At 41.2% G+C, this 24,183-nt stretch overlaps 1 protein-coding gene across 1 annotated transcript in view; it reads left to right on the top strand.

The window, feature by feature from the left end:
- Positions 1-3,630: 3,630 nt before the first annotated feature.
- Positions 3,631-24,183, top strand: part of LOC103252816 (WD repeat-containing protein 7-like) — a 114,216-nt gene continuing 93,663 nt past the window's right edge. The window contains exons 1-4 of the mRNA XM_008051410.2: positions 3,631-3,811; positions 15,961-16,078; positions 19,275-19,424; positions 20,099-20,181. Coding sequence (XP_008049601.1) covers positions 3,744-3,811; positions 15,961-16,078; positions 19,275-19,424; positions 20,099-20,181 — 419 coding nt within the window. The 5' untranslated portion in view covers positions 3,631-3,743. The remainder of the gene's footprint in view (positions 3,812-15,960; positions 16,079-19,274; positions 19,425-20,098; positions 20,182-24,183) is intronic.

Raw genomic sequence — 24,183 nt, 5'->3', positions numbered from 1 at the left:
CCAGTCTGGGTGACCGAGTGAGACTCCAACTCAAAAAAAAAAAAAATACAACTTTTACTGAGTGTCAAAGGTTTATGAAAAATCATGTGTGGTAAACTCAAAAAAGATACAGATTTAACTTGAAAATCCTTTTTAACTAATGTCCATACATATGCTTTGTTTGAAAAAAGTTGTCAGAGACAAACGTAGAATTTTCCATTTGTATGTCTTTATCATTCCAAAACAGCTCAGTGAGAAAGAGAAACCATCATCCTCTTACTAGTAGACTTAAAATGTGTGCTAAGTCGGCTCTTTTTCTCTTCTCCTTTGGATGCCCTGCTCATGGCCTGCCAGAGCGTAGGGGTCATTGCCTTACCCCAAGACTGTACTGTGAAATAAAAAGGGAGAAATAGTGCATGGGGAAGCTTAATTATGAGGTCACTGAGTGAAATAGAAAATGTCTCAAGGTGAGGAGGGGCAGGGCTCAGAGGACCCCGTTTTTGCTGCTGCGCCGCGCCACCTCACCGTGAGGGGCGACTTGTGCTTGGCAGAGAAGCGGCATGCACTCTGGGAGGCCATTGGGCCAGGCCTTCTGGAGAACCCTCACTGATTCTCCCTGTTCTGTCGTCTCACTGGCGGGCAGGTGTCCACATCCCTGTGCTGTCCTTCGCCCCGTCAGAGCAGCGGTGGACAAGATCAAGAAACTGGCCGGGTTTCGCCCTCCAGCAAACATTGTCGGAGTGGTGAGCAAGCTGCCTTTAGAGCTCGCACCTCAGAGGGCCTTGGAAACCAGCCGAGTCCCTAGGGTTGCCCCAACACTCCTACCTGCCGTGAATACAGAAACAGTAGAGTGCAGTTAAGGAGAAGTATAATTGGAACGCTATGAAACATCGTGCTTATAAAACTTTACTTCACCTTTGCAATATTACTCACTAAGGATACACCTCCAGGGAGTCTTGCTGCTTAGATTGGGAGCTATTGCTGCTAGTGTTTCAGAATGTCTGCAGGAACAGCCGTTGGAGTTTCTCTGCAGCTCTTATAACTTCCTGGAAAGGCAAGGTAAACAGGAAAGTGGCAGATTTCTTGACGTTTTGAAATATCATTCTGACAAACTGGGGCAGGGAACTGCATTAGAATTGTGCATATAATAAAGGCGGATCTATTTTTCATTTTAGGTAAATAATGTGTGTTATGCTCTGTGCTTAGTGGCTTGGAAGATGCAAAATTATGCGAAACACAGTTTCGTATAGTAACCTCGGAGAGCTTACAAACCTAGAGAGGAAAAGGGTAACACACAGAAATCTTCGTGATAAGGGACACATAAGTGCTGCCAGAACGTAGAGAACCGTAGGCCACTTTTTTTTTAAGGAGTTTAAGGAGTTTATTATTTTTTGGATCCAAAAGCAAAACATGAAGCTGGTTGGTGATGCACACCTCTAATTCCAGCTACTCAGGACACTGAGGCAGAAGGATCACTTGAGTCCAAGAGTTAGAGACTAGACCAGCCTGGGCAACATAGCAAGATACCCCCATACCCTGCCCCATCTCAAAAAGAAGAAAAAAAAAGCTTTACATACTATGTTTATATGGTTAAACATGAGAATGAAATTTACAAATACACATATGAAGTATGAATTTTGGGATGTTTTCTCAAGGCGACTTCATATATATGTACCTTCCTAGTTTACTGTGGGAGTTGTTAAGCCAAGGTCTATGGCCGCCTTGAAATTTTTCTGCACAATTTAGTGGATTTGTATGTATGCAGTTTTCTGGGGAGCGTACTAATGGCTTTCTTTTTTTTTTTTTTGAGTTGGAGTCTCACTCTGTCGCCCAGACTGGAGTGCAGTGGCACGCTCCACTGCAGCCTTGACCTGCTGGGCTCCAGCGATCCTTCCAAGTAGCCGGAACCGCAGGCGTGCGCTACCACGCCCGGCTGCTTTTTGATTTATTGTAGTGATGAGGTCTCGCCAAGTTGCCCAGGCGGGTCTCCAACCCACAGGCTCAGACAATCCACTCGCCTCGGCCTCCCAAAGCCCTGGAATCACAGGCTGAGCCACCGAGCCTGGCTTTCAATGGATTCTTAAAGGGTTTGGGAAGAAATTCAGAACCACCAATTTATAGAATGCATCTATAGACTCTCATTCAGGCTTTACAATGCTTTTCACATCTCACTTGCATTTCAATCTGTTCTCATTTAACAATTGTCCATAACAGGAAAATGAGGACATGCTTTTGTTGGTTTGAAGTATATTAAAGTTTATACACCAGGTCCTTATTGCAGAAAACAGCTGAGTTTAATGGGTATTCATGCTGAGCCCTGCCCGTCATGTACTGAGCACTTTGCAGGCCTGGGCATTTGGCAGTACGCTGTGCAGCATAAATTCATTTGACACTCAGGCATCATGAGAGGTAGCTGTTGTGTTATCATTATATAGATTGGGAACTTGAGGCTCAGTGAGTCCCTTCCTAAGCCCGCCCCTGGCACCTTATGAAACTGTGGTTAATTACCTACCTTACTTCTGAAGCCTATGCCCACACCCCCGCCACTTAATCATACAAACAAACAGGCAAATCTATTCTAAATTAATTTGCTTTTTATTTTCCCTGCCTTTGGAGTAGTGGGCTTTTGTAGCTTAATAGCCATTAGGCTTAAGAATACCACCTGTCAACATCATCATCAATATAAGGGAATCGTGTTAATTGAAATCTGGATCGCTTTTTATCAGATTTAGAAGTAATAGTGAGCTTTTAACTTGCTTAACTTGTATGAAGAACTTGCCACATAGTTGACGTCCTTGTACGTGATCCGTCTTTGTGCCTGAATACGGAGGAAACTGGATTCTTAGGGAGGGAGACCTTTTCCAGCTACACGTTCTACCTTCATCCCAACATTGCCTGTGGTGAGAGCGTTACTGACGGGAAGTACTGTACATGTGAACTCTGTTAGATGCCGAGGAAAGATTGAGGCGGACTGGACCAGACTACATTGTCTGACACCATCCCCATTTGGCAGAATGCTGAGTCGGCAGAAACAGTGGTGGGAATTTAGGGTCACTGATATGTTTTTGCAGTCATACTTGTATGCATACTCATTTATACATTATTATTACGTAATTAAGATGCTTTAGCCTGTGGTATAAAACATTGTAGTGTAATTTTTAAATTTTTTTTAGAGAGTATGGCTGAACAAACTATAAACTTGGGATCTTTCATACTCAAGATTCAGAACCCTTTTCAGTTAAAAAAATTCAAGATGGTTTCTTTATTTTTATTTTTGTCTTTGAGTTGGAGTCTCGCCCAGGCTGGAGTGCAGTGGCACGCTCCCGGCCACCGCAGCCTCGACCCGCTGGGCTCCGGCAATCCTTCCACCTCAGCCTTCCAAGTAGCTGGAACTACAGGCGCACGCTACCATGCCCGGCTAATTTTGTTTTTGATTTATTGTAGAGATGAGATCTCGCCAAGTTGCTCAGGCGGGTCTCGAACCCGTGGGCTCAGGCAATCCACTCACCTCGGCCTCCCAAATTCTGGAATTACAGGCTGAGCCACCAAGCTTGGCCTCAAAATGGTTTATATTTTGAAAGTACGCTTCAAAAAGCTCACAAAAGTAAAATCACTTTATTGCTCTGTTTTCTTTTGTGATTTTAGGCAAAGCACTGACATTTCTTCTGCTGCAGCCACCAAGTCCCAAACTTCCTCCACACAGCACGATCCGAAGAACAGCCATTGACCTGATTGGGCGAGGCTTCACCGTCTGGGAGCCTTACATGGATGTGTCTGCCGTTCTGATGGGGCTTCTCGAACTTTGTGCCGATGCTGAGAAGCAACTTGCCAAGTATGTGCAGGATTCCAGTTCATTTAATTTGTTGTTGTTCCTTTGTCTGAGGGTTTTTTCTTTGATACAGTTCTTTGATTACTCTTTATAAATTGTGTTTAATAGACAGAAAACAGACAAAACATCCAATATATGAAGTGTTGGATATGGACAATGAACAGGAAACATGTTTCAGTTATTTCCACTTATTTGAGATGTAGCACAGAGTCAATGAATGACCTCTGGCATCATTTTCAGGCCATGTGTATTATACCAGGAGATACTACTAGCTAAGGATAATATATGCATTGTGTTTTTGATGAAAATGGTATATAGACTTGATACTTGTTTAAACATGTTTGAATGCCAGAATACTTGGCCAAACTGGGAAATTACTCCTCCACACTCATTTTAATTTCCAAATCAACTGTTGAGATTTCATTTGCGGACAGTAAAGGACCATCCATGCCTAGTTTGTAGTGATCCAGAGAAGCGGTGATGAGAGAATGAGGCCAAAGGAAGATGAGCTGAGGGAACTGCTGAAGAGAAACGGATGGGAAACACACCTGGTGCCAGCTGGCAAGGACTGATGGGTAGCGGTGCTGGGCATGGTGGTAGAGGTTAGTGCTGGATTGACAATTCAGCCTCCTGATTCCAGGACGAGTTGTATATGTGTGTGTGAAATACACATAATGTGAAATGCATCATTGTAGCCATCTTAAAGTGTACAATTGAGTGGCATTAAGTACCTTCACAGTGTTGGGCAACCATCACCGCTATCCAGGTCGCCATCGTGGTCACCCCAAATGGAAACCCCACAGCCTTAATTAAGCACTCTTTCCCTGTTCCCTGTGCCTACCAACCCCTGGCAACCACTAATCTGCTTTCTGTCTCTATAAAGTTGCATAGATATCACATATAAACAGAATTATGCAGTCTATGGTCTTGTGGCTGACTTCTTTGGTTAGCATAACATTTACAAGTTTCATCCATTTTGTAGCATACAGTGGTGATTCATTTCTTTTTATAACTTCCATTCATGATTATATCACATATTGTTGATCCATTTATCCACTGATGGACATTTGGCTTATTTCTACCTGTTGGCTATTGTGACTAGAGCTGCTATGAACATTTGTGTCTAAGTATATATTTGAACACCTGTTTTTGTTTCTTTTCTTTACCATAAGAATATGTTTATTTTGCAAATGATTTTTAATTGTTTACCCACAATCTCCCCATTTTATATTGCATCTTTTTTCTGTACTTTAAAAATATTAGATACAGTGTTTGTTAGATGTCAAAAGGGAGAAACACATTCTTTCTGCTGAATAATATCACATGTTTAACTGAAAGATTATTAACCTTTTGAATATCAAAAATTGAAGCTGTGGCAAGACCTCATCTCTACAATAAATAAAAAATTAAAAAAAAATTGAAGCTGCTGGTGTTCACATTTATTTGAAGGTCCCAAAATAGCCCTGAGGTCTAAATAGGAAAATATCTTTTATAAACTATAACAAAACTGTCATCTCAAAATAAAACACAGTGAAATTTACATAGTTGTATCTGTAGTCAACATCTTAACAATACCCTGAAACCTACTGGATTTTTAAAATGACAGTAAAAATGGGTTTACATTTAGAAAACAGAGTTTATGCCAAGAGGACGCCTCTTGAATATTTTCATTTCTTTGAGTAGCTAAGAGTGGAATTACCGGGTCATTTGGTAATTCCGTGTTTAACTTACTGAGGAACCACCAAACTGTCTTCCACAGCAGCTGCGGCATTTTACATTCCCACCGGCAACATGCAAGAGTTTCATTTTCTCTGCATCCTCGCCAGCACTTGTTTTTTTTCTTTCTTTTCTTTCTTCCCCCTCCCCTTTTTTAAAGTATAGTCATCCTCGTGGATATGAAGTGGTAGGAATTCTTGAACTGCCCCAGGATGCCTCCCTTAATGAAAATGTTACCACCACTGTGATTTTCTCAATGAATGGCATTTCGTTCTTGTCATTGTTAACCTTTTAAAAAACTAGAGTTCTCTGCCCTTTTCTTCACAGTTGCTTTTCTCATACTCCACAAATCCCTTAGATTCCAGTTGTTTTGGATTTATAGTCTTTCTGCCGACTGTTCTACACTCAGAAAGTGGAGACCAGGGAAGCCACTGAAGGCTAAGAGGAATGCTGTAGCTTTATCTACAGATTGGCCGTTCCCAGCTCGAAGTCCCAAGACTGACTGGTAGGAGGAGGGTACCCATTTCAAACGCAGGCATCCGCCCTCTCCTGTTGCCTCCTGTCCTGCCACCATGCCCTGAACCTTGCCTCCAGGTGCCCCCAGCTGTGTGCCTGCCAGTTAATCACTTCAATTCTCTGTACCTACATGTTGGGGCAAATTAAAGTACCTATCTCATAAGGTTGACGTTAAATGAGTTTATATTTTCAAAATGCTTAGAAGACTCATTATCACATGCTGTGAGATTAAATGGCTACCTACGTGGTGGTCCTGCCCATGGTGGTCCTGCCCGTGGTGATGCCATTGTTATGATCCTGTGTTCAGCTGGGTCCAGTGGCTCAGCCTGTAATCCCAGCACTTTGGGAGACGAAGACGAGAGGATTGCCTGAGCCCGGGGGTTCGAGACCAGTCTGAGCAACTTGATGAACCCTCGTCTCTATGGTAAATCACAAAAATTAGCCAGACTTGGTGGCATGCGTCTGTAGTTCCAGCTACATGGAAGGCTGAGGCAGAAGGATCACCTAAACCCAATATATCTAGGCTGCGGTGGCCACAAGCGTGCCACTGCACTCCAGTCTGTGTGACAGAGTGAGATTCCAACTCAAAAAAAATGATCCTGTGTTCAGTAGATCTATAGCTGCCCATTTCAGAATGAGCAGTTTAGCGTAGTGATAGCCAGGATATATTCTGGATTTAGCAGACTTGAAGGACCTTGATTGACTTGGAGGATTAAGAACGTGAGCCTGTGATTTTGCACCAACAGTACAAGGCAGCTGGCCTTTGTGCAAAGCCTCAGAACATATTTTCAACCTCTGCCCTCCACGTGGCTGCAGCTGCCATGTCCCTCCCAGGCGCCAATAGTGCTGGCTTCTGTTACTGCCACTCTCCTGGTTTATCTCGAGAAGCTTTTTTTTGATGGTCCAAAATGTTGCTTTGACCTAATTTTGGAACTTGTTTTCAAATCTGATCTGAACACAGCTTCACCATGATGTGTACTGTTTTGTCTCCTGGGAGGAGAAGTGATAGGTTTATTTTAGAGTCAGTATTTGATCTTTTTTTTTTCAAATAAATTTACGTTAGTCTTATATCAGCAAACGTAAAGATACACTTATGTCTTATCTACATGTATATGTACACAGACACAAATACTGTAGTTCTCGGTAGGCAGTTTACATCTTGCTGGTACATCCTTTTCTGTCATGAAGATTAGTATGACTTTCTATACACAGCTCTGAATAAATGAGTGTATCAGCATGTAGCCTTGAGGAGTCCAATGTAATTTTCATCATGATAAATTGCATAATAAGCAAGAAAATGTTTGCTTATTAATCTGTAACGAGATTTAGATTGAAAACGGCCTGTTACATCCATGACACACTCGGCGCGGGCTGCCGAGGCCTGTGATGGGGGAATGGAGCAGCGGTGTGTGCAGGGGTTAAGTGTGCATCTTACCCTCATGCCGCCCTGCTGGGCTGCCCCTTTTTGTGCCTGATTTACTGTGTCCATAATAACGATGCTCAGCTGCCTTGCTTCTGTCTGTGGTGTTAAGCTGGCTTTATGAAGAAGCTTTTATGTGAGGCTTGTGCTTTTTAAAATTTCAGTTCACATTTATTGAAAAAGAAAAAAAACATAGGCAATGTTTCCTACTTGATTCCCATTCTTGTGAGTTTATGAGGGCAGGGGTTCTATGGAGGGACAACTGTCTCAGGCCCCCTGCCTTGTTCTGGTGACACACATCATGGCAGAGCTCCTTTCTGTCTGTCCCCCATGTAACAGCATTCCCAGTTGGAGAGGTCCTCTCAAAAAACAGCATCTGCCCACAATGAATGGGTGTAATCTTCGTTTTAGAAATAGGACTTACATGTTCACATCTTTGAAAGCAAAACATCAGTTGTTTGCTGATTTTTTCAGGTATTTGGCCAGATTTTTACTGCATTTATTAATTAAGCAAGCATTATTGAGTAACTAATATGTGAAAGGGACAATGTCAGATACTATCTGTAGTTGGGAATTTGAGTCAAACACAGATCCTGTCTCCAAGGCACTTGCTGTCTTAGAAGAAAGATAAGACCTACCCAAAGACAATCACCATCTGAAATGAGAAGGAGAGTAAAAAGTGTGGAGGCATAGTGAGGTGAGCCATACGGGGTAGCCAGAGAGATACAAGGAAGCGTGTCCTTCGAATCCTTCACTTGAATGGTTGTGACGAGAGGAGGGAAAGGACAAGGGTGTGCAGAGGAGCAGTGGTAGAAAGACACAGGCATGCCCAAATATGTCGCCTAGTACCATAAACATACGGGGAATGGAAGTCAGTACTGTGGTTTTTTCAGATTAAAAATATAGTTTACTTAAAAGTAAATCAGAGCAAGAAAGAGAAGGGGGACAGAAGGCCAAAGCCAGGAAGCATGGCGACAGCCATAGCTCAAAGAGCACATGGCCACACCAGAGTCTAGCAAGGCAGTGCCCCGTCAGTAGTGTTTTTAGCTAATTTTATTTGTTAATTCCTTGTGGAACTTAACCTGGATTCTCCCATCTAAAACTCAGACATAATTGCTTTCCCAGTTCTCTCTGGGGAATAGAATTGGGGTCAGAGAAAGGATTCGTCTACCTTTTCCTTTACAAAAAGATTGTTTCTGTGAGTTTTTCTTGGCTTTTAGCACCTACCACGCACTGAGAGGATACAGGACATAGAGGTCTGGGATGCAGCTCTCCAGTTGCATGCTTGCTCCCTCCATGAGTTTCTGTGCTGTGTATATCACAAGTGTTCTCCTCATCTAGCTATAGAGAAGCTCAAAAAGTAGGCATTAGCATCCCCAGTTTGCAGATGAAAAAAATAGATCTGGAGAGATGCTGTCTCTTGTCTTCAGTAACTCTGTGATCAGCGAAAAAAAGAGGATGCAGACCCAGGTCTAATTGACTCCAAAAGCCAAAGTTCCTACCATGTGCAATCTTGCATGTGAAATCTTAATACCCACAGAACTAAAACAGCTTATTTAAAGGGCATAAATTGGTCCACTCAGAACTTTCAGTTTACTTCCAGATTTTTAAATATGTTTAATAAATTTTTTTCATCAAGGATTGTGTACTTTTTAGAATTTTAAAGTCTTATTTGCATATCAGTAAACTTGAGTGCTTATGCCATATGTTACATTTATTCTTATTTACTCATCCATAACTCCAGGCAAGTAATTTGTACACAATAAGCGTTTAATAAAGTCATGGGATTTTGGAGAGGAAAATCTTCCTCAACAGCATCTGACCCAATGCCCACAATATGCTGTTAAGTAAAAATAAGATATACAGAGATTAAGCAATTTATCTGCGGCCTCACCGGTCCTCGAAGAGCTAAGACTACCACTCAGGTTTCCTGACTTCCATAGTGCAGCTCTCATAGCATATGGTTATAAGCTGAGTAATTCACAGGTAAAATCCTATGTGAGGAAATTCTTTTTTTTTGAGCCAAAGTCGCACTCTCACTCAAGCTAGAGTGCAAGTGGCATGATCACGATCACAGCTCACCACAGCCTCAACTTCCTGGGCTCAGGTGGTCCTCCCACCTCTGCCTGCTAAAGTTCTGGGATTATGACCCAGGAGATTTTTAGATGAATGAGGATGGGCTGCTTATTTATGATTGCTTAATAGAAAATTGAAGCTGCTCTTTACTGAAATCATAGATTAATCCACCTCCAGTGAATTCTGAGAAAAATAGAAACATATAGCGTTACCTTTTTTAAGAGTCCATAATTTTTTTTAGATCAGCATGGCGATGTCCATATAGGCTGATAAAACGTTAGAAACAGCAGAAATTCTACTTTATAAAGGGGTAGAAAAACGCTTGTGCTTTTGGAAGGTCAGACTTATATCCATCCTTGTGGTGGTCTGCGATTTTGATTCCGTGTGCCTGGGTCATGTCATAGAGCCTTTAGTCTAGAAGAGAACAGTGCAGGGGGCTGGCAGTACTGGCCCAGTGCTGCAGGGCCCGGCTTCCATCACACACCACTGCAGCTGAAGGACGTTGGTGAATTCAGACCCACCTGCAGCTTCTCTGGGCTAGCCACAGCTTACCAAACATTCAGAGACACGGAGTGTTGCCGGAAACCACACATGCTTTGATAACACGCAGATAGGCGCCATACATTGGAAAGATTCTCTTTGAATCATATATAATCGTAGAAAAAGATTTGACATTTAAACTCAAATCTCAACCCTATTTCCTGAATTTGGGGGATCTGGAGCAGAGAAAGAAACACACCATACTAATACTAAGATGCTTTAGCATTCTATATTAAAACTATTTTTCCTGTTCCCAGGAAATTTATTTTTGCAAGAAAGTTCATAATCTGAGGAAGCCATATGAGTAAATCCTATTAACATAGTTTTCATTCACTATAAATGTGAAAACAGATCTGAAACATATGTCTTTGGAGGAGGAATTGCCACCTTTGAGTTTAGGAAATTAAAGCCACCTATGAGTTATGAAATAAAGGTACAACATGACAGAGGAATAGAAGATTCCTTATTAAACTGAGGACAGCTGTTAACATACCTGCTTAATCAGAAAGGGGTGAGATGGAAGTTCCAAGTGCTATATAACTAATTGTGCACTGTCAAAATAATTTTAGCCTAATTTGTTTCTGATAGGGACTGTTTTCAGTATCTCTTACTGTTGACTAAGATTTGCAGGCTAGTTGATGAAAGTTTAAGTGTTTTTTCCGCTGAATATTCCTGCTCAGTATTCCTTAATTTGACAGATGGTGAAGTTTGACAGTTTTAGATGGTGACATTTAACTGAAATGTTCTTACATGTAACTTTTAAAATGCTTTTACTCCGATGGAGTAAGCCTTGGAACAGGATTAATGAGCAGTTCTAGAAAGTGTGAGCTCAGCCTGAGTGGACAATTTTTCTATTCACATTTTTATTTATAATATCTGTCATATCTGGTATTTCGTATTGGATGTGTATACTGAAATGCTGAGTTAAACAGAGCCTGTCAGATCCTATGTTTTAAGAATAAATATGAACCCAAAGACTCATCCTGCAAGCCCCTCTGACAGATGATCTGCATACCAGCCGACTAAGTGAGCTCAGATGGAAGGAGTGAGCTCTGTGTCTGCATACAATTGCAGAACGAGCCAGACCCCCCTTTAATTTCAAACCTCTGATACTATGATCCTTCTTCATTCAGGTGGAATCCCACATTAAAATATATCACACACACAATGTACTCTTGACTTTAAAGATAACTACATGTAGAATTAGACTTCATCTGTTGGGACTACCAGATCAATTACTGTGACTTCAATGCATGGTCAATTCAGTCCAATAACTGGCTTAAGTGATTTTTTTTTCCTCCTCCTGAATTTTCCAGCTAACTTCATTTAGTATGTAACGATGGAGTTACCACTAGGACCAAGGCTGGACTAGGCACTTGGGGAGATACAAGGAGTTAGAAGGCATACTTCAGAGTTCATAACTCAAAACTAATTCATAAGCTTGGCGGAATATGATTTGGTATTCAGGACTTGGAATGAATGGGATTTGTTGCTGATTGTTTTTATTTCAGTGCAATGTAATTGAGTGCCACGGCAAATGCTGAATGTCATGTGAGAAGAAAAGACTTGAGCCGAGGGGAGGGAGGAGAAATGTGCCAGTGGGGAAGGGGTAGAGAAGAAGCAATGGGAAAATACTGGAATAAAAAAAAGAAACAGAATTTTAGGGACCAATTTTGAAATCCGCCTGGCCTCAAGTGCATTGGTGTTGAAAAGGCTGAGTTGAAAATTCGTGAAACTAGATTACAGAGGGCCTAGTCTCTCAAGCCACGGAGTTGAGAATTTTTCTTAGAAGTGGTCGCGAGCCACTGGAGATTTTAAAGTGGGTAACCCTGAGAAGAGTGGCTGCTTTTGGAAGATGACCGTGGTGGTGGTGCCCTAGATGGACGGGCGAGACCCAAGGCTCACTTCCTCCGTGGCTTGGCTGCCTTCTGTTCTCACTCACAGACCTCCCACTTCTGTGCCGTGGACCTCTCCAGGTCACTGCAGAGCCTCAGAGCGGTAGAATGATCCACGTCCACCGACGAAGGGAGTCACTCAGATGCACACGCCGAGGACCCTCCAACTGTTGGCTTTTCCCCCTTCCGCGGACTCTGTGGGCACTTATGGCTCATGGCTTGGGCTTGCTTCCTTTTCCGTTGCCCTACAGCTTCCCTTCCAGGCCCCCGTCCCGCACCAGCCTTTACCATTTTTGTCTCTAGAAGTTTGTTGATTTCCCCAAATGTACAAGGACATGTGCTGAGATGGAGGAAGCGTGATCTGTGACCAGGCCTTTACCTTGAAGGCAGTGACCTGCTCGTAGTTGACCTGATTTTCTCTTCACTTTTTGCTTATATTTATGCGAGGCATCTTTGGTCACAAGAAGGTATTCTTGTGCTTTTGGCCTGATTTAATCTTTTCCTCGGTGCTGTGAAACAGGTATTTCAATATACCCGTTTTACAGAGAGTGTACTCATTCGGCCCAGGATGGCCACGGGGACAGCGTATAGGTAAGGGGAAAGTGTCTACTTGTCACCGTGGTATGAACCCGAAAAGCCTGTCAGCTGACCACCCACCCCCCGCCCTGGGTGCACACACACCTTCATATTCATCCATCTTCATTGTGCATATCTGTATCGTAGCTTCTCACTGAACATTTCTGCTCCATGCAAAGGACAGACACGGGGTGGAAGCCAGGACTTCAAGGTGGACAGTGAGTTTGCTAGGATCCTGTCTATGTGAGTAGAACTCTGGGTTTCAGTGGCAAGGAGTCTCGGCAGCACATGGCTGGGGATGGATTAGACTTTTCTGGAAGAGTCCAGGAAGATCAAAACTCTTGTTCAGCAGAAACCAGACCCTTTCTCTTAGCAGATAGGGAGCAGTGCATTCATGGGGAGGATAGACACACACCCACAGCCGTGAAGAACAGCTGGAGTAGCATCTTCTCTGTTATTACACTTCTCTTGGTACAACCCAGGTCTTTGGGCAGCCATACCACGAGCGGACATGTTTCTGTTTCCAGTGCAGCCTTCAGTAGTGCCCAAGCTCTGCTGAGCAGTGTGTCGCCTATCCCACATCTGTGAAGTGGCTCGTTTTTATACCCACATGTAAGACTTGTTTAGGAGTAGTTGATCCTTTTGAGGACTCTGTGCATCCCAGTTTTGCTACTTAATATGGTTACTCCCTTACAACTTATATCCACACCAATTGATGGCTGTGTACATCCTCTATCTTTATTCAAACCACTGCTTTTGGTTTTTGTTTTGCTTTGTTTTTGAGGCGGGCTCTCACTCTGTCACCCAGGCCAGAGTGCAGTGGCACAGTCATGACGCACTGCAGCTTCAGACTCTGGGACTCAAGCGCTCCGGCTGCCTCAGCCTCCTGAGTAGCTAGGACTCTAGGCATATGCCACCATGCTTGGCACATGTTTTGAGTTTTTTGTAGAGACAAGGTCTCACTATGTGGCCGAGGCTGGTCTACAACTTCCGGGCTCAAGCAATCCTCTTGCCTCATCTTCCCAGAGTGCCGGGGTTACCGGAATGAGCCACTGCGCCTGGCCAAACCACTGTTATTATTGCCTAAAACAGCTGAAGTGCAAGTGTTGCAGCCTCTCTCAGGGATGAAATTTAGGCATTCATCCAAAGTCACTGAGGTTAGTCATGTTACCGATTCACGAATCCAAGTAACCACAGTATGGTTATGCTCCTCCCTCCTGTATTTTTCTTCCAGGATTGGCTGTCCTTGAAAGATGTCACACAGCCGTCTTAGCCTTTTAAAAATTTCTCTGGACCCGTTTTCTCATTTGTAAAATGCCTGTGTCAGCCACCTCTTAGGGATGTTTTGGGGCAGATGCAAGAGGGTATGAAAAAGCAGAGGAAAGCCCTGCTTCAAACCTAGATAGTGGGTTCTATGCCGTTTGTTTGGGTTTTTTTTCCCTCTCTGTTGTGCTTTCCAGATGTGGGGTGGGCTACCCAGGAGCTTGACATTCCATTTCTCTGACTGACTGCTTGTCAGGAATGTTGCCTGGGAAATCTTATCCAACTCCAACAGCCGGATTTTATTGATCTTACCAAATTTGATTAGTTTTGTTCAGAATTATTCAATTAACATACCATTTCTGTTTGTTTCAGCCTTTTAATATTTCCAATCCCTATTCATCTACATTGCTGAAAGAAAGGAAACAGTCACAGTGTATCTAAAAAATTTATTTAGCTTTTGGATTTTTAAAAAGTTGACTTAAAATTTGGATATATAATCTGAATTTTACAGCAAGTATGAAGCAGTCCGGTTCAGCACTGCTCAGACAGTAAACATTCCTTTTACTAAATTTGCAGTAGTAAAGTTTAACTCGGGAAGGAAACCGGCTAACTGCCCTTTCTTCCAACCCTACTGGCACCCAAGGGCATCAGGCTCTTCCATGGGGGTACCAGTGCCTGCTGCTTGTGTGTTGTTCCATGTGTGTGGTTGTTCTCTTGGCCCCTATCTTTTTTTTAGTGGTAAGTATCAAAGAAAACTCTCTGGACTCCTCTCCTGTGAGTCCCTGCTTTGAATCTACTCTCAGTATGGAAGAAAGAAGAGAGGCAGTTATAATATCAGTAAGGATTTAAGCAGTGTAACAGTCTTAAAGAAATTATAAGCAGAATTTCTTTTAACCATGATGAGAATGCCTGTGTATTCCTTATTTTCAGCAAAAAGTTAAAGCAATGGCTATAGAGATACCTGTAAACTTTTTGAGAACTTTTAGTAAATGTAATCTAGTTTACACATGAGGCACATAGACTTATTTAATTGGAGGATAAATCTTAACATATCTCTATATGCATATTTTAAAATATTTTTAAAAGTTTGACTAGAAAAACTGTAATTGAGTCATACTGAATAACGGAATACTCCTTATGTACAGTTAATGGGCAAATCACATGCCATGTTTGAATAAAAGTCTTAATGTTTTACACAGTGGTTTATATTTAATATAAAGGAAGCCTGGAAGTAAGAATACTTCTCAATTTTATGTAGTAGAGGTAGAGAACAAATATAACATCACTCTCCCATCAGAACCTTGCAGTTTGGAAAGATTTTTTTCACAATTTGCAAGGATTGTCTTTCTTTTTAAAAATTTTTTTTTTATTTTAAAGATGTGGGGTACAGTTCAGGTTTAGGTATACACATGTTCATTATGCAGGTACCCTTGTTGATGAGGAAGGATTTTTACAGTTTGGGAAGATTTGTGTCATTGTATACAGTCTTAGAAATAGCCTAGATGATGGCATGCCATCTCTCCTTTAATGAAGAGAATTCGTATCTGTTAATATAATTTTTGCATCAGTACCAATTAACTGCTGGAAGAGGCTTCTGATTACTGAATTGGTTCTAAAAAGTGTGGGGAAAACTAGCAATACTGACTTTCAAACTAAAAAAGACACACTAAAAATAATGTTATCATTCTCTGTGCTTGTGATAATTTTATAGATAGAAATGAATTTGCTTCCTCTCAGATACACAGTCTTAAATACAGTCCTTCAATGTTGCCTTATAAGTAAGTGATTACCTTTAACTTTTTTGGGAGAACAATTTTGAAAATACCCAGCATGATATTCGTTTTGCCTCATTCTGTGCTTTGTGATATGTATTCAGCTCTAGTTCTTGATAATTTGTTAACAAGACGTTTTTAACACTTTGGACAGATGCACATACTGTTTTCAATCTTCACGGTTAATTATTCGATTTTGTATTTGATGCCAGAACACCCTGACTCCTAATCACTGCTCATTGTTGCAAGTCCATTATATTCTAACTGTTTGAGTGCTCCCATTGACCTTGAACTGACATTATAAGCTGTGTCAAATCTTTTCAGTCTATATTTCTAATGCTGCTTTTCTTTTTTTCCTTTTTTCTGATCCCTGTTTAGCATCACAATGGGGCTGCCTCTGAGCCCAGCAGCTGACTCGGCCCGCTCGGCCAGGCATGCCCTCTCGCTCATTGCCACGGCCAGACCACCCGCCTTTATCACCACGATAGCCAAAGAGGTGAGCCAGAACTTCTCAGTGTGCTCTGTCTTCTCACTCAGAGGAATTATTTGATACTGTAAGCTGAGGGTTCCTATCCTTAATTCATTATCCAGTTTGTTCTAGAACAATAAGTTAATAATTCTGTACTGAAATGAATGCATATGTGTCTGTGTGCACTGAATTCCACAGTGGTACATTCATTACTTGTGCTTCTCAATTCATTTCTGTTCTCAAAGTTAATTCACTTGTAAATATTCAACAATTCTTCAATCTGAATTATGACAGGCATATGCAAATTCAAAAATATTAGGGGTGTTCACATTTTTAAAGTATAAGGGCATGCTTGTAATCAAAACTAAACTTATTTCGCACTGGCTCTTCAACTGTAAACAAAAAAATGTAAGTCATAAACTTGCTAATTGTTTTTCCTATTACTTGTCACAGATAAAGACTTGAATGCCAATTGATTCCCAGGTTCTTAGTGTTCTAACTAATTGCCCACATCAAACTGAAAAACTAGTAAAGAACAATGAACCAATTATAGGATCTTTCCTATAGGTCTTAGTAGTATAAGTGTGGGGTGTGGGGGAGGATGACTAGCTACTAAATGTTCCTAAAGTTCGGTTCTATTTCAGCATAATAATGTGCCTACTCAGTGTCCATAGGGTACGAGTATGGGCTCTGAGTTGTTTTTCCTGTAGCTGTGATGAATTTTTAAAATACTAAATAAATGCCTCTGAGTCTACTCTGATAACCTGAAACCTGTTGGGCCTATACCTGCCCCAGAGCCATCCTTAATAGGCATGCTGTAAATATTTGTGATGTGAAGGAAGGTGGAAGGGGAGGAAGCTCCTAACAGCAGTTTGTGTAGGTTAATGCGAGGCAGTGGGACTTTGAATTCGTACCTAACATAAATGTATAGATTAAGGATGTGAGTTTTTCTAAAAGTGTTATAGTAAGTTTCCACTGTATTTAAAATATGCATACATATATATTTCTTTATATGTTTTATTGGTATTCCATAGTTATATATAATGTGTATATATGTGTACATGTACAAAGGTAAGTTTTATTAGACTTGGAGTTTTTTTTACTAGTTTTTCCCATCAGTGGAATGTGCACAGGTAGTGATATTGAACACACTGAATAGGCCTCACATCCGTCTGACAGATCCTTACATTAATTGTGTTTTTGAACTTAATCAGCACCATTTGCATATGAGTATTTTTTAAAATTGACTGTTAGAACACTCATTCTACTCCAGCTTTTAGTTGGAAAGGTAATTTTTAAATATTTTATTGTAACAGTCTACGTTTATTACTACTTTTAAAACGAGTTTTCCAATTCTAACTGATAAATAGAGCAAGGTTTTAAAAAGAGGGAGGAATGTAATTCCACATGATATTTTTTTGGTACACCAAGCCAACAGTGCCTCAGAGCTAGTTTTCTTTCATTCAGCAACTACTTAGATATGGAATCTTAAAAAAGTGAAAGAGAGTTGAATAGTTGTTTCTTGGGGTTGGGGATGGGGGAAAGGGAAGATGTTGGTCAAAGGGCACGGACTTTCCGTTTTAAGATGAATAAGTTTTGGAGACCTAATATACAGCATGGCGAGCATACTGAATAATAATGTATGCTTGAAATGTGTTGAAAGAGGAGGTCTCAAATATTCTTACTACACACATATGAAAAGGTAATTATGTGAAGTGATGGATATGTTAATTAACTTGATTGTGGGTAATCATTTCACAAAGTATATATGTATCAAAACATTGTGTTGTATGCCTTATACATATAATTTTTATTTGTCAATTATACCTCACTAAAGCTGGAAAACAAACAAGCCATCAAACAAACCAAAAACAAAACAAAATAATTAAACTGAGTTTTAGGCCAGGTGCCTTAGACCCCACCTACTCAGGAGGCTAAGAAGGGAGGGTTGCTGAGGTGGGAGGATCCCTTGAGCCCAGGAGTTCGAGTTCAGTCTGGCAACGTATGGAGACCTCATCTCTAAATACTAAAAAATAAATCAAGAAAACTAAACCCCACACATTTTTCATCTCGTTTTTTAATCTTAGAGCATTAGAGTAAAATACTGTAGTATTTCTTCGTGTTATTGCTGTCCCTTACCCCATCCTTATGCCCGCTACTTTGGGGCTAGTCAGAGACCTGGTAATGTTTTCTTCTCCTCTGAATGATAAAGTTAACAGAGGTAGGGGGGAAATGACACCGAATTTATGCAGTTTAATCACGCTCAGTATTTTTGGAGGCATGTTCCCTTGGGTTTCCCAGCTGATTGCCAAGCACTTAAAGAATAATGTCTGGGACACAGTGAGTACTATGTAAGTATTATTTATACTAGACTGCTGAGGGATGCCGATTTCCGGGCAGTGAAAAACCTAGGTATAACATTTGACTCTCCACAGACTTAACTAATAATAGTTTGCTGTTGACCAGAAGCCTTGCTGATGATATAAACGATCGATTTACACATATTTTGTATGTTGCATGTATTGTATACTATATTGCAGTAAAGTAAACTAGAGAAAAGAAAATGTCAAGAAAATCCCAAGACAGAGAAAATATATTCACTGCTCATTAAGCGGAAATGGATTGCCCTGAAGGTCTTCATTCTCCTGGTCTTCATGTTGAGGAGGAGGAGGAGAAGGACGAGGAGGGGTTGTTCTCGACTTTTCGGTGGTGGCAGAGGCAGAAAAAAGGCTGTGTGTGAGGGAACCCATGTTGTTCAGGGCTGAACTGTTCTATTATTACTTGAGAGCAAGGATCAAGGGGAAACCCCCAAAAGCCAGAATTTATTTATTAAGAAATTGTGTATTTGTTCTTACATGTTTAAACTTCAGTCACCTTCAGAGTACTCTCCGTTTGCTGCAAGACGCCTGTAAAGACGCTTTTCCCACTGCTCAAAACAGTTTTTGAGCTTGTCCATTTTGATGCCTTTTGGTGCTTCTGCCATTTTTTGTTTCACCTCTCCCACATCAGTTTTTGTTATACTAACTACGGTTTTTGCAATCCAAAGAATTTTCTGACCTCCCCAAGAGGTCGTGTCTTCCCCTCACCAATCCCCCACCCCGTGGCATTAGTAAGTGAAAAGTAAACCAGTATTATTATTAGTAAGTGAAAAACAAACCAGTGGTTAGAAATGTAAAACTCTATCAAGTGTCATTCATATCTGCAGCATGAAATGTTTTTATAGGTGCACAGACACACGGCTCTTGCAGCAAATACCCAATCACAGCAGAATATGCACACTACAACTCTTGCACGAGCTAAAGGGGAAATTCTAAGAGTCATTGAAATTCTTATTGAAAAGATGCCCACGGATGTTGTGGATCTTCTTGTGGAGGTAAGAATATCCTGTTTTAAATGGTGCATCAACAAACTCAATAAAATAGTCCAACACAGAAATATAAGTCAGCAGCAGCTTTATTTCCAGCCCTACAAAAGATAAAGAGAGGGTGAGAGGGTGTGTGTGTGTGTGTGTGAGAGGGTGTGTGTGTGTGTGTGTGTGTGTGTGTAAAAGAGAGAGCGATAACTAAGATTAACTTTTGTGCCATGTCTGGAGCCCTCATTTTAAATGTTCTCAAAAATCAAATGATCGCTATACCCATTCATCATTGACATGGAATTGGTCTGGATTGGAGTAATTTTAAAACCCTGAATTGTACCTCACATCTTTAAAATTAAATAAATAAAGAAAATAAAAGGTTACTTTCCCCTTGACGTCTTTCATTATAAATAAGAGAAAATGTATAGTGTGTTGAATAAAAGCTACCTATACTGTACATAAATATGAACTGACATTAAAGTCAAGTCTGTTCTCTTTATTTTATTGCACCGTCCTTTAAAGATCTGCCTGTAGCATACACAGGCTTAAAGTTGCTTTTGTTTTTGTTTTAGCAAATACTAAAACCAAACTACCCAGATTTTTCATGAGTGAATGAGGCCTAAGTTAATCATTTAAGTTTTTGAAAGTCAAATATTTGAAATTAATTTTGGATCTGCTCTTTTCTGTCAAAGGTTATGGACATCATCATGTACTGCCTCGAAGGATCTTTGGTTAAAAAGAAAGGTCTTCAGGAATGTTTCCCAGCCATCTGCAGGTAAGGAAGTCTTCAACAGCGTGCAAGATGAATGATTTCCAGTAACAAATACTTTTTAAAAATTGGCAAGGCTGGTTAGTAGTCTTGTTCGATTAGAAATTCAACTATCAATTACTTAATGTCTACTTACTTTCTAAAACAGTTTAGGCAGTTTACAGTCAAAAGCACAAATGCACATAGTAGAACCAGCTATTTGAACTGGGGCATGAAGACATTTTGCTCAAAATTTTAAAGATAGTCGGGCTTGGTGGCTCAGCCTTGTAATCCCGCGCCTTTGGGAGGCTGAGGCGAGTGAATTGCCTGAGCCTGCAGGTTGGAGACCCACTGGGGCAGTGAGACCTCATCTCTACAATAAATCAAAAAATCAGCCAGGCATGGTAGCGCATGCCTGTAATTCTAGCTACTCGGAAGGCTGAGGCGGAAGGATCGCCGGAGCCCAGCAGGTCGAGGCTGCGGTGGCCGGGAGCGGCCACTGCACTCCAGTCCGGGTGACAGAGTGAGACTCCAACTCAAAAAAAAAAAAAAAAATTTTTAAAGATGAGTAAGAGATGACATTCACTGAATATGTCTGTATTCTTATATTTATTACTCAAATTCGTATTTACATTACAAAATGGAGTTAGAAATCTTCTGACTTAGGGAGGAAAATGTACTTTCCAGCCAAGAGAAATCTTTATGCCACATTTTCACTGCTAAATTTTATGTTTAATAAAAAGGCCGGTGGTGCATTACGTTCTATTAAGTGTAGGTATTATTCCTATGTCAAAACAGGAAAAGAAGCCAAGAAAAGTTACAACTTATATAAACAATGTTACATATGCCAGTTATAACTCTAGAAATCATGTTTTATAAGTATATGATTGTCATGCACAAAGCTTTGTTTAAGTGTCAAAAGGTACTGGCATTATGTTCATTTTTCTTTTAAGGCTCTTTTAAGTTTGGTTCTCAGAATGTTTATAGATTGAGGTACCTTTTATTAAAAAGAAATTTTTACCTCCACGTAGTCAATAGAAATAGCATCTAAACTTGTTGAAATTAATCGTTTTTGTGGAAAACAGAACAACCAGGTACTGATAGTTACATGACATTTTTCTTTTTAAGACAAGTGCTCTGATAGTCTTCTTTGTGTTCATTTCAATGAGTACATTGTAGTGTAAAGCTTTATCTTAGATTCTAAGTTTCCCCGAGAGCAGTGACATCCTTCTGGCTTCTGTATTTCCTGGTGTTTCAGCAGGTTTGTGCTAAACTGCTTGTGATTATGACCCATGTCTTTTTCTACAATTACAGTAGGTCTTTGTGTCCTAGACTCTCTGCAGTTTTGATTTATACAACCCAGAAGTTAAAACGTAAACCCAGATAAAAAAAAAAAGATAATGCCATAGCATACATGCACACATATACATATTTTCTTGTGATATCGATTAGGCAAATTAGCATCATGCCACATTAATTTTGGTTTTTGTTCTTCTTATTAAAAATTGTATATATTAAATCTTTCATGCAGTTAATTGATTTTAAGAATACAGGTTGCTTTTCTTTTCTGAGTCATCAACTCTCTATGGAAACGTTAAAATAAAAATGTACATTTGTCACTTACAGGAGGTAATGAGGAAGCAGTTTTATTAGGGCTTATCTAACTGAATGTTAGCAGAGTGTTCCTTATAGCACCAGACACTACTATATAAATAAGCTTCCTGGAGTGAATGCGAGTAATGTTTAAGGGCTCCATGCTTAATGGACCAGTTTTTGCATTTGCCAGACGCCTGCCTCCTCCAAGTAGCATCCTCTATTCCAAAAGTCACCTTGGCCTGCTGCATACCCACTTATGCTTGCTGCTGTGTGGCCACAGAAGGGTCAAGATTCTGCTTGAATGTTAAGGAGGCATGTGTCTTAACTAAAGGCTCAGTGTAAATTTTGTCTGATTTGGCCGAAAACAACTGAATTTTGTTTATCAATTTAATAACATTTATTGAACACCTACAGTGTATGGAGTACTAGCTGGGCCCTGGGAAAACAATGATTAATAAGATGATATCATCAAGGGGCGCAGAGTCTGATAGGGAGGGAATTATACAGACAAGTGACTCTGGGTTCTGGGTTATGTGCTGGAGTAGAATTACATTACATGCCTTGGACTGAGGTGGGCAACGAATGGAGAGCTTACCTCGGGGTATGGAAGTCTGAGAAAGTTTCACAAAGGAGAAGGCAGACCCATAATAGCGTCTGTGAAAAATGCTTTTAAGCCGGGCTCGGTGGCTCAGCCTGTAATCCCGTGGCTTTGGGAGGCTGAGGTGAGTGGATTGCCTGAGCCCACGGGTTCGAGACCCGCCTGGGCAGCGAGACCTCATCTCTACAATAAATCAAAAAATCAGCCGGGCGTGGTAGCGTGCGCCTGTAATTCCGGCTACCTGGAAGGCTGAGGCGGAAGGATGGCCGGAGCCCAGCAGGTCGAGGCTGCGGTGGCCGGGAGCGGCCACTGCACTTCAGTCTGGGCGACAGAGTGAGACTCCAACTCAAAAAAAAAAGAAAAAAATGCTTTCACAACATTGCCTTTCACATGGGGGAGAGATTTGCCCTCTGAGGGAGTCGGGGTGGTGGTGGATTCTGGAAAGCTTCATAGAAGAGTCGACGAGGTGGGCTTTGCAGAATAATTAGGTGTGCAACTTGAATTGCAGAGAGACCCAGACCAGCAAATGTTTGGAGGCGCCCGAGTCTATAGCGTAAGTTTGGCAAATGCTGGGGAGTAGGGGGGCTACGGTGTGGGTTGAGGATGGAAGTCTAGTATAGTGCCTGTGAATTTCATGTGAGGGAGTTTGACCGGGACAGCAGGTCCTTGAATAGTGTCGTTTCATTCAGCATCATTTCATCGTCACTTTGATAAGAAAAAGCAATTGTCAGTTCCTGGCCCAAGCCACTGTCTGGCGGCATTTGTACCTCCCCCCAGGCTCTTGTGGGTGTTCTCCCATAGCTCAAAGATATGCCCATTAGGTGAACTGGCATGTCTACACGGTCCCTGTCGGAGTGAATGTGGTGTGAGTGTGCCCTGTGATGGGAAAGTGCCCTATCTAGGGTGGGTTCCCCCCTGGCACCCTGAGCTGCCAGGAGAGTCTCCAACCACCCTTGACCCTGGACTGGAATCAAGAGTAAATAGTGATCTTACTTGTTTTTATTAATTTTTCTTAAATGTGTGTAGAGCTCATATTTCAGGGTTTAGCATCAGAAGTGTTTTGAGTTCTTAACAAGTTTGGTGATGTTTTTGTGACCGGAAACGTACCCTAGAAACTTGTTTGTATCAATCAGCCGGGAGTCACGCTGATTTCGTTCTACCTCACTTCCCTTAAAAGCACGGCTTCTGAGAACCTATTGACAAGTGAGGACTTACTATCTTTGATAGGCGGTGGGCAGTCAGGAAAGTGTGAGCAAAAATGTGTGATTCTTTTGCCAGAACTAGTTAATAAGACTTAACTTTATGAAACATCAGATTTATAATAAGCAGTTGTTAAATTATGTAAAATGTTATTAGGATTGTGAAGATATAAGGCACATGGGCCCATTTATTTGAGAGTCAGCACATAAGCATAGAAGGATGGCTCTCAATATAAGCTTGTAGCTTATGCTAAATGCTAGTTGAAATAGACGATAAATTATGGGGGACGTCAGAGAACACTAAGCTGGGATGGGATCTCGGAAGTTTTGCAAGCCGATGCCACTCTATCTATTGGCAGATTTTTACTAGGTGAATAAATGAACAACAGCAAAGATAACATATCAGTGGAAGTCAAAATTATTTTATTGAATGTGTGCCATGTCCGTGCCATTGTGCTGTGCTGGGAGCCTTACAGCACTTAGGAACCTTCTGCGTCTGAGCTGCCTTTCACAGAAGATGATCCAGGCAGAGATGATGGCACGATGTATCTGTGGTTCAGACAGACGATGTTTTGGGTTTTTTTTTTTCTTTTTTTGAGTTGGAGTCTCACTCTGTCGCCCAGACTGGAGTGCAGT

This window comes from Carlito syrichta, unplaced genomic scaffold (assembly GCF_000164805.1).
Source record: "Carlito syrichta isolate Samal-C Ts95f unplaced genomic scaffold, Tarsius_syrichta-2.0.1 Scaffold171509, whole genome shotgun sequence".
NCBI lineage: Eukaryota > Metazoa > Chordata > Mammalia > Primates > Tarsiidae > Carlito > Carlito syrichta.
Note: the sequence above shows the minus strand (reverse complement) of the source record. Positions and strands in the feature narration are given on the sequence as shown.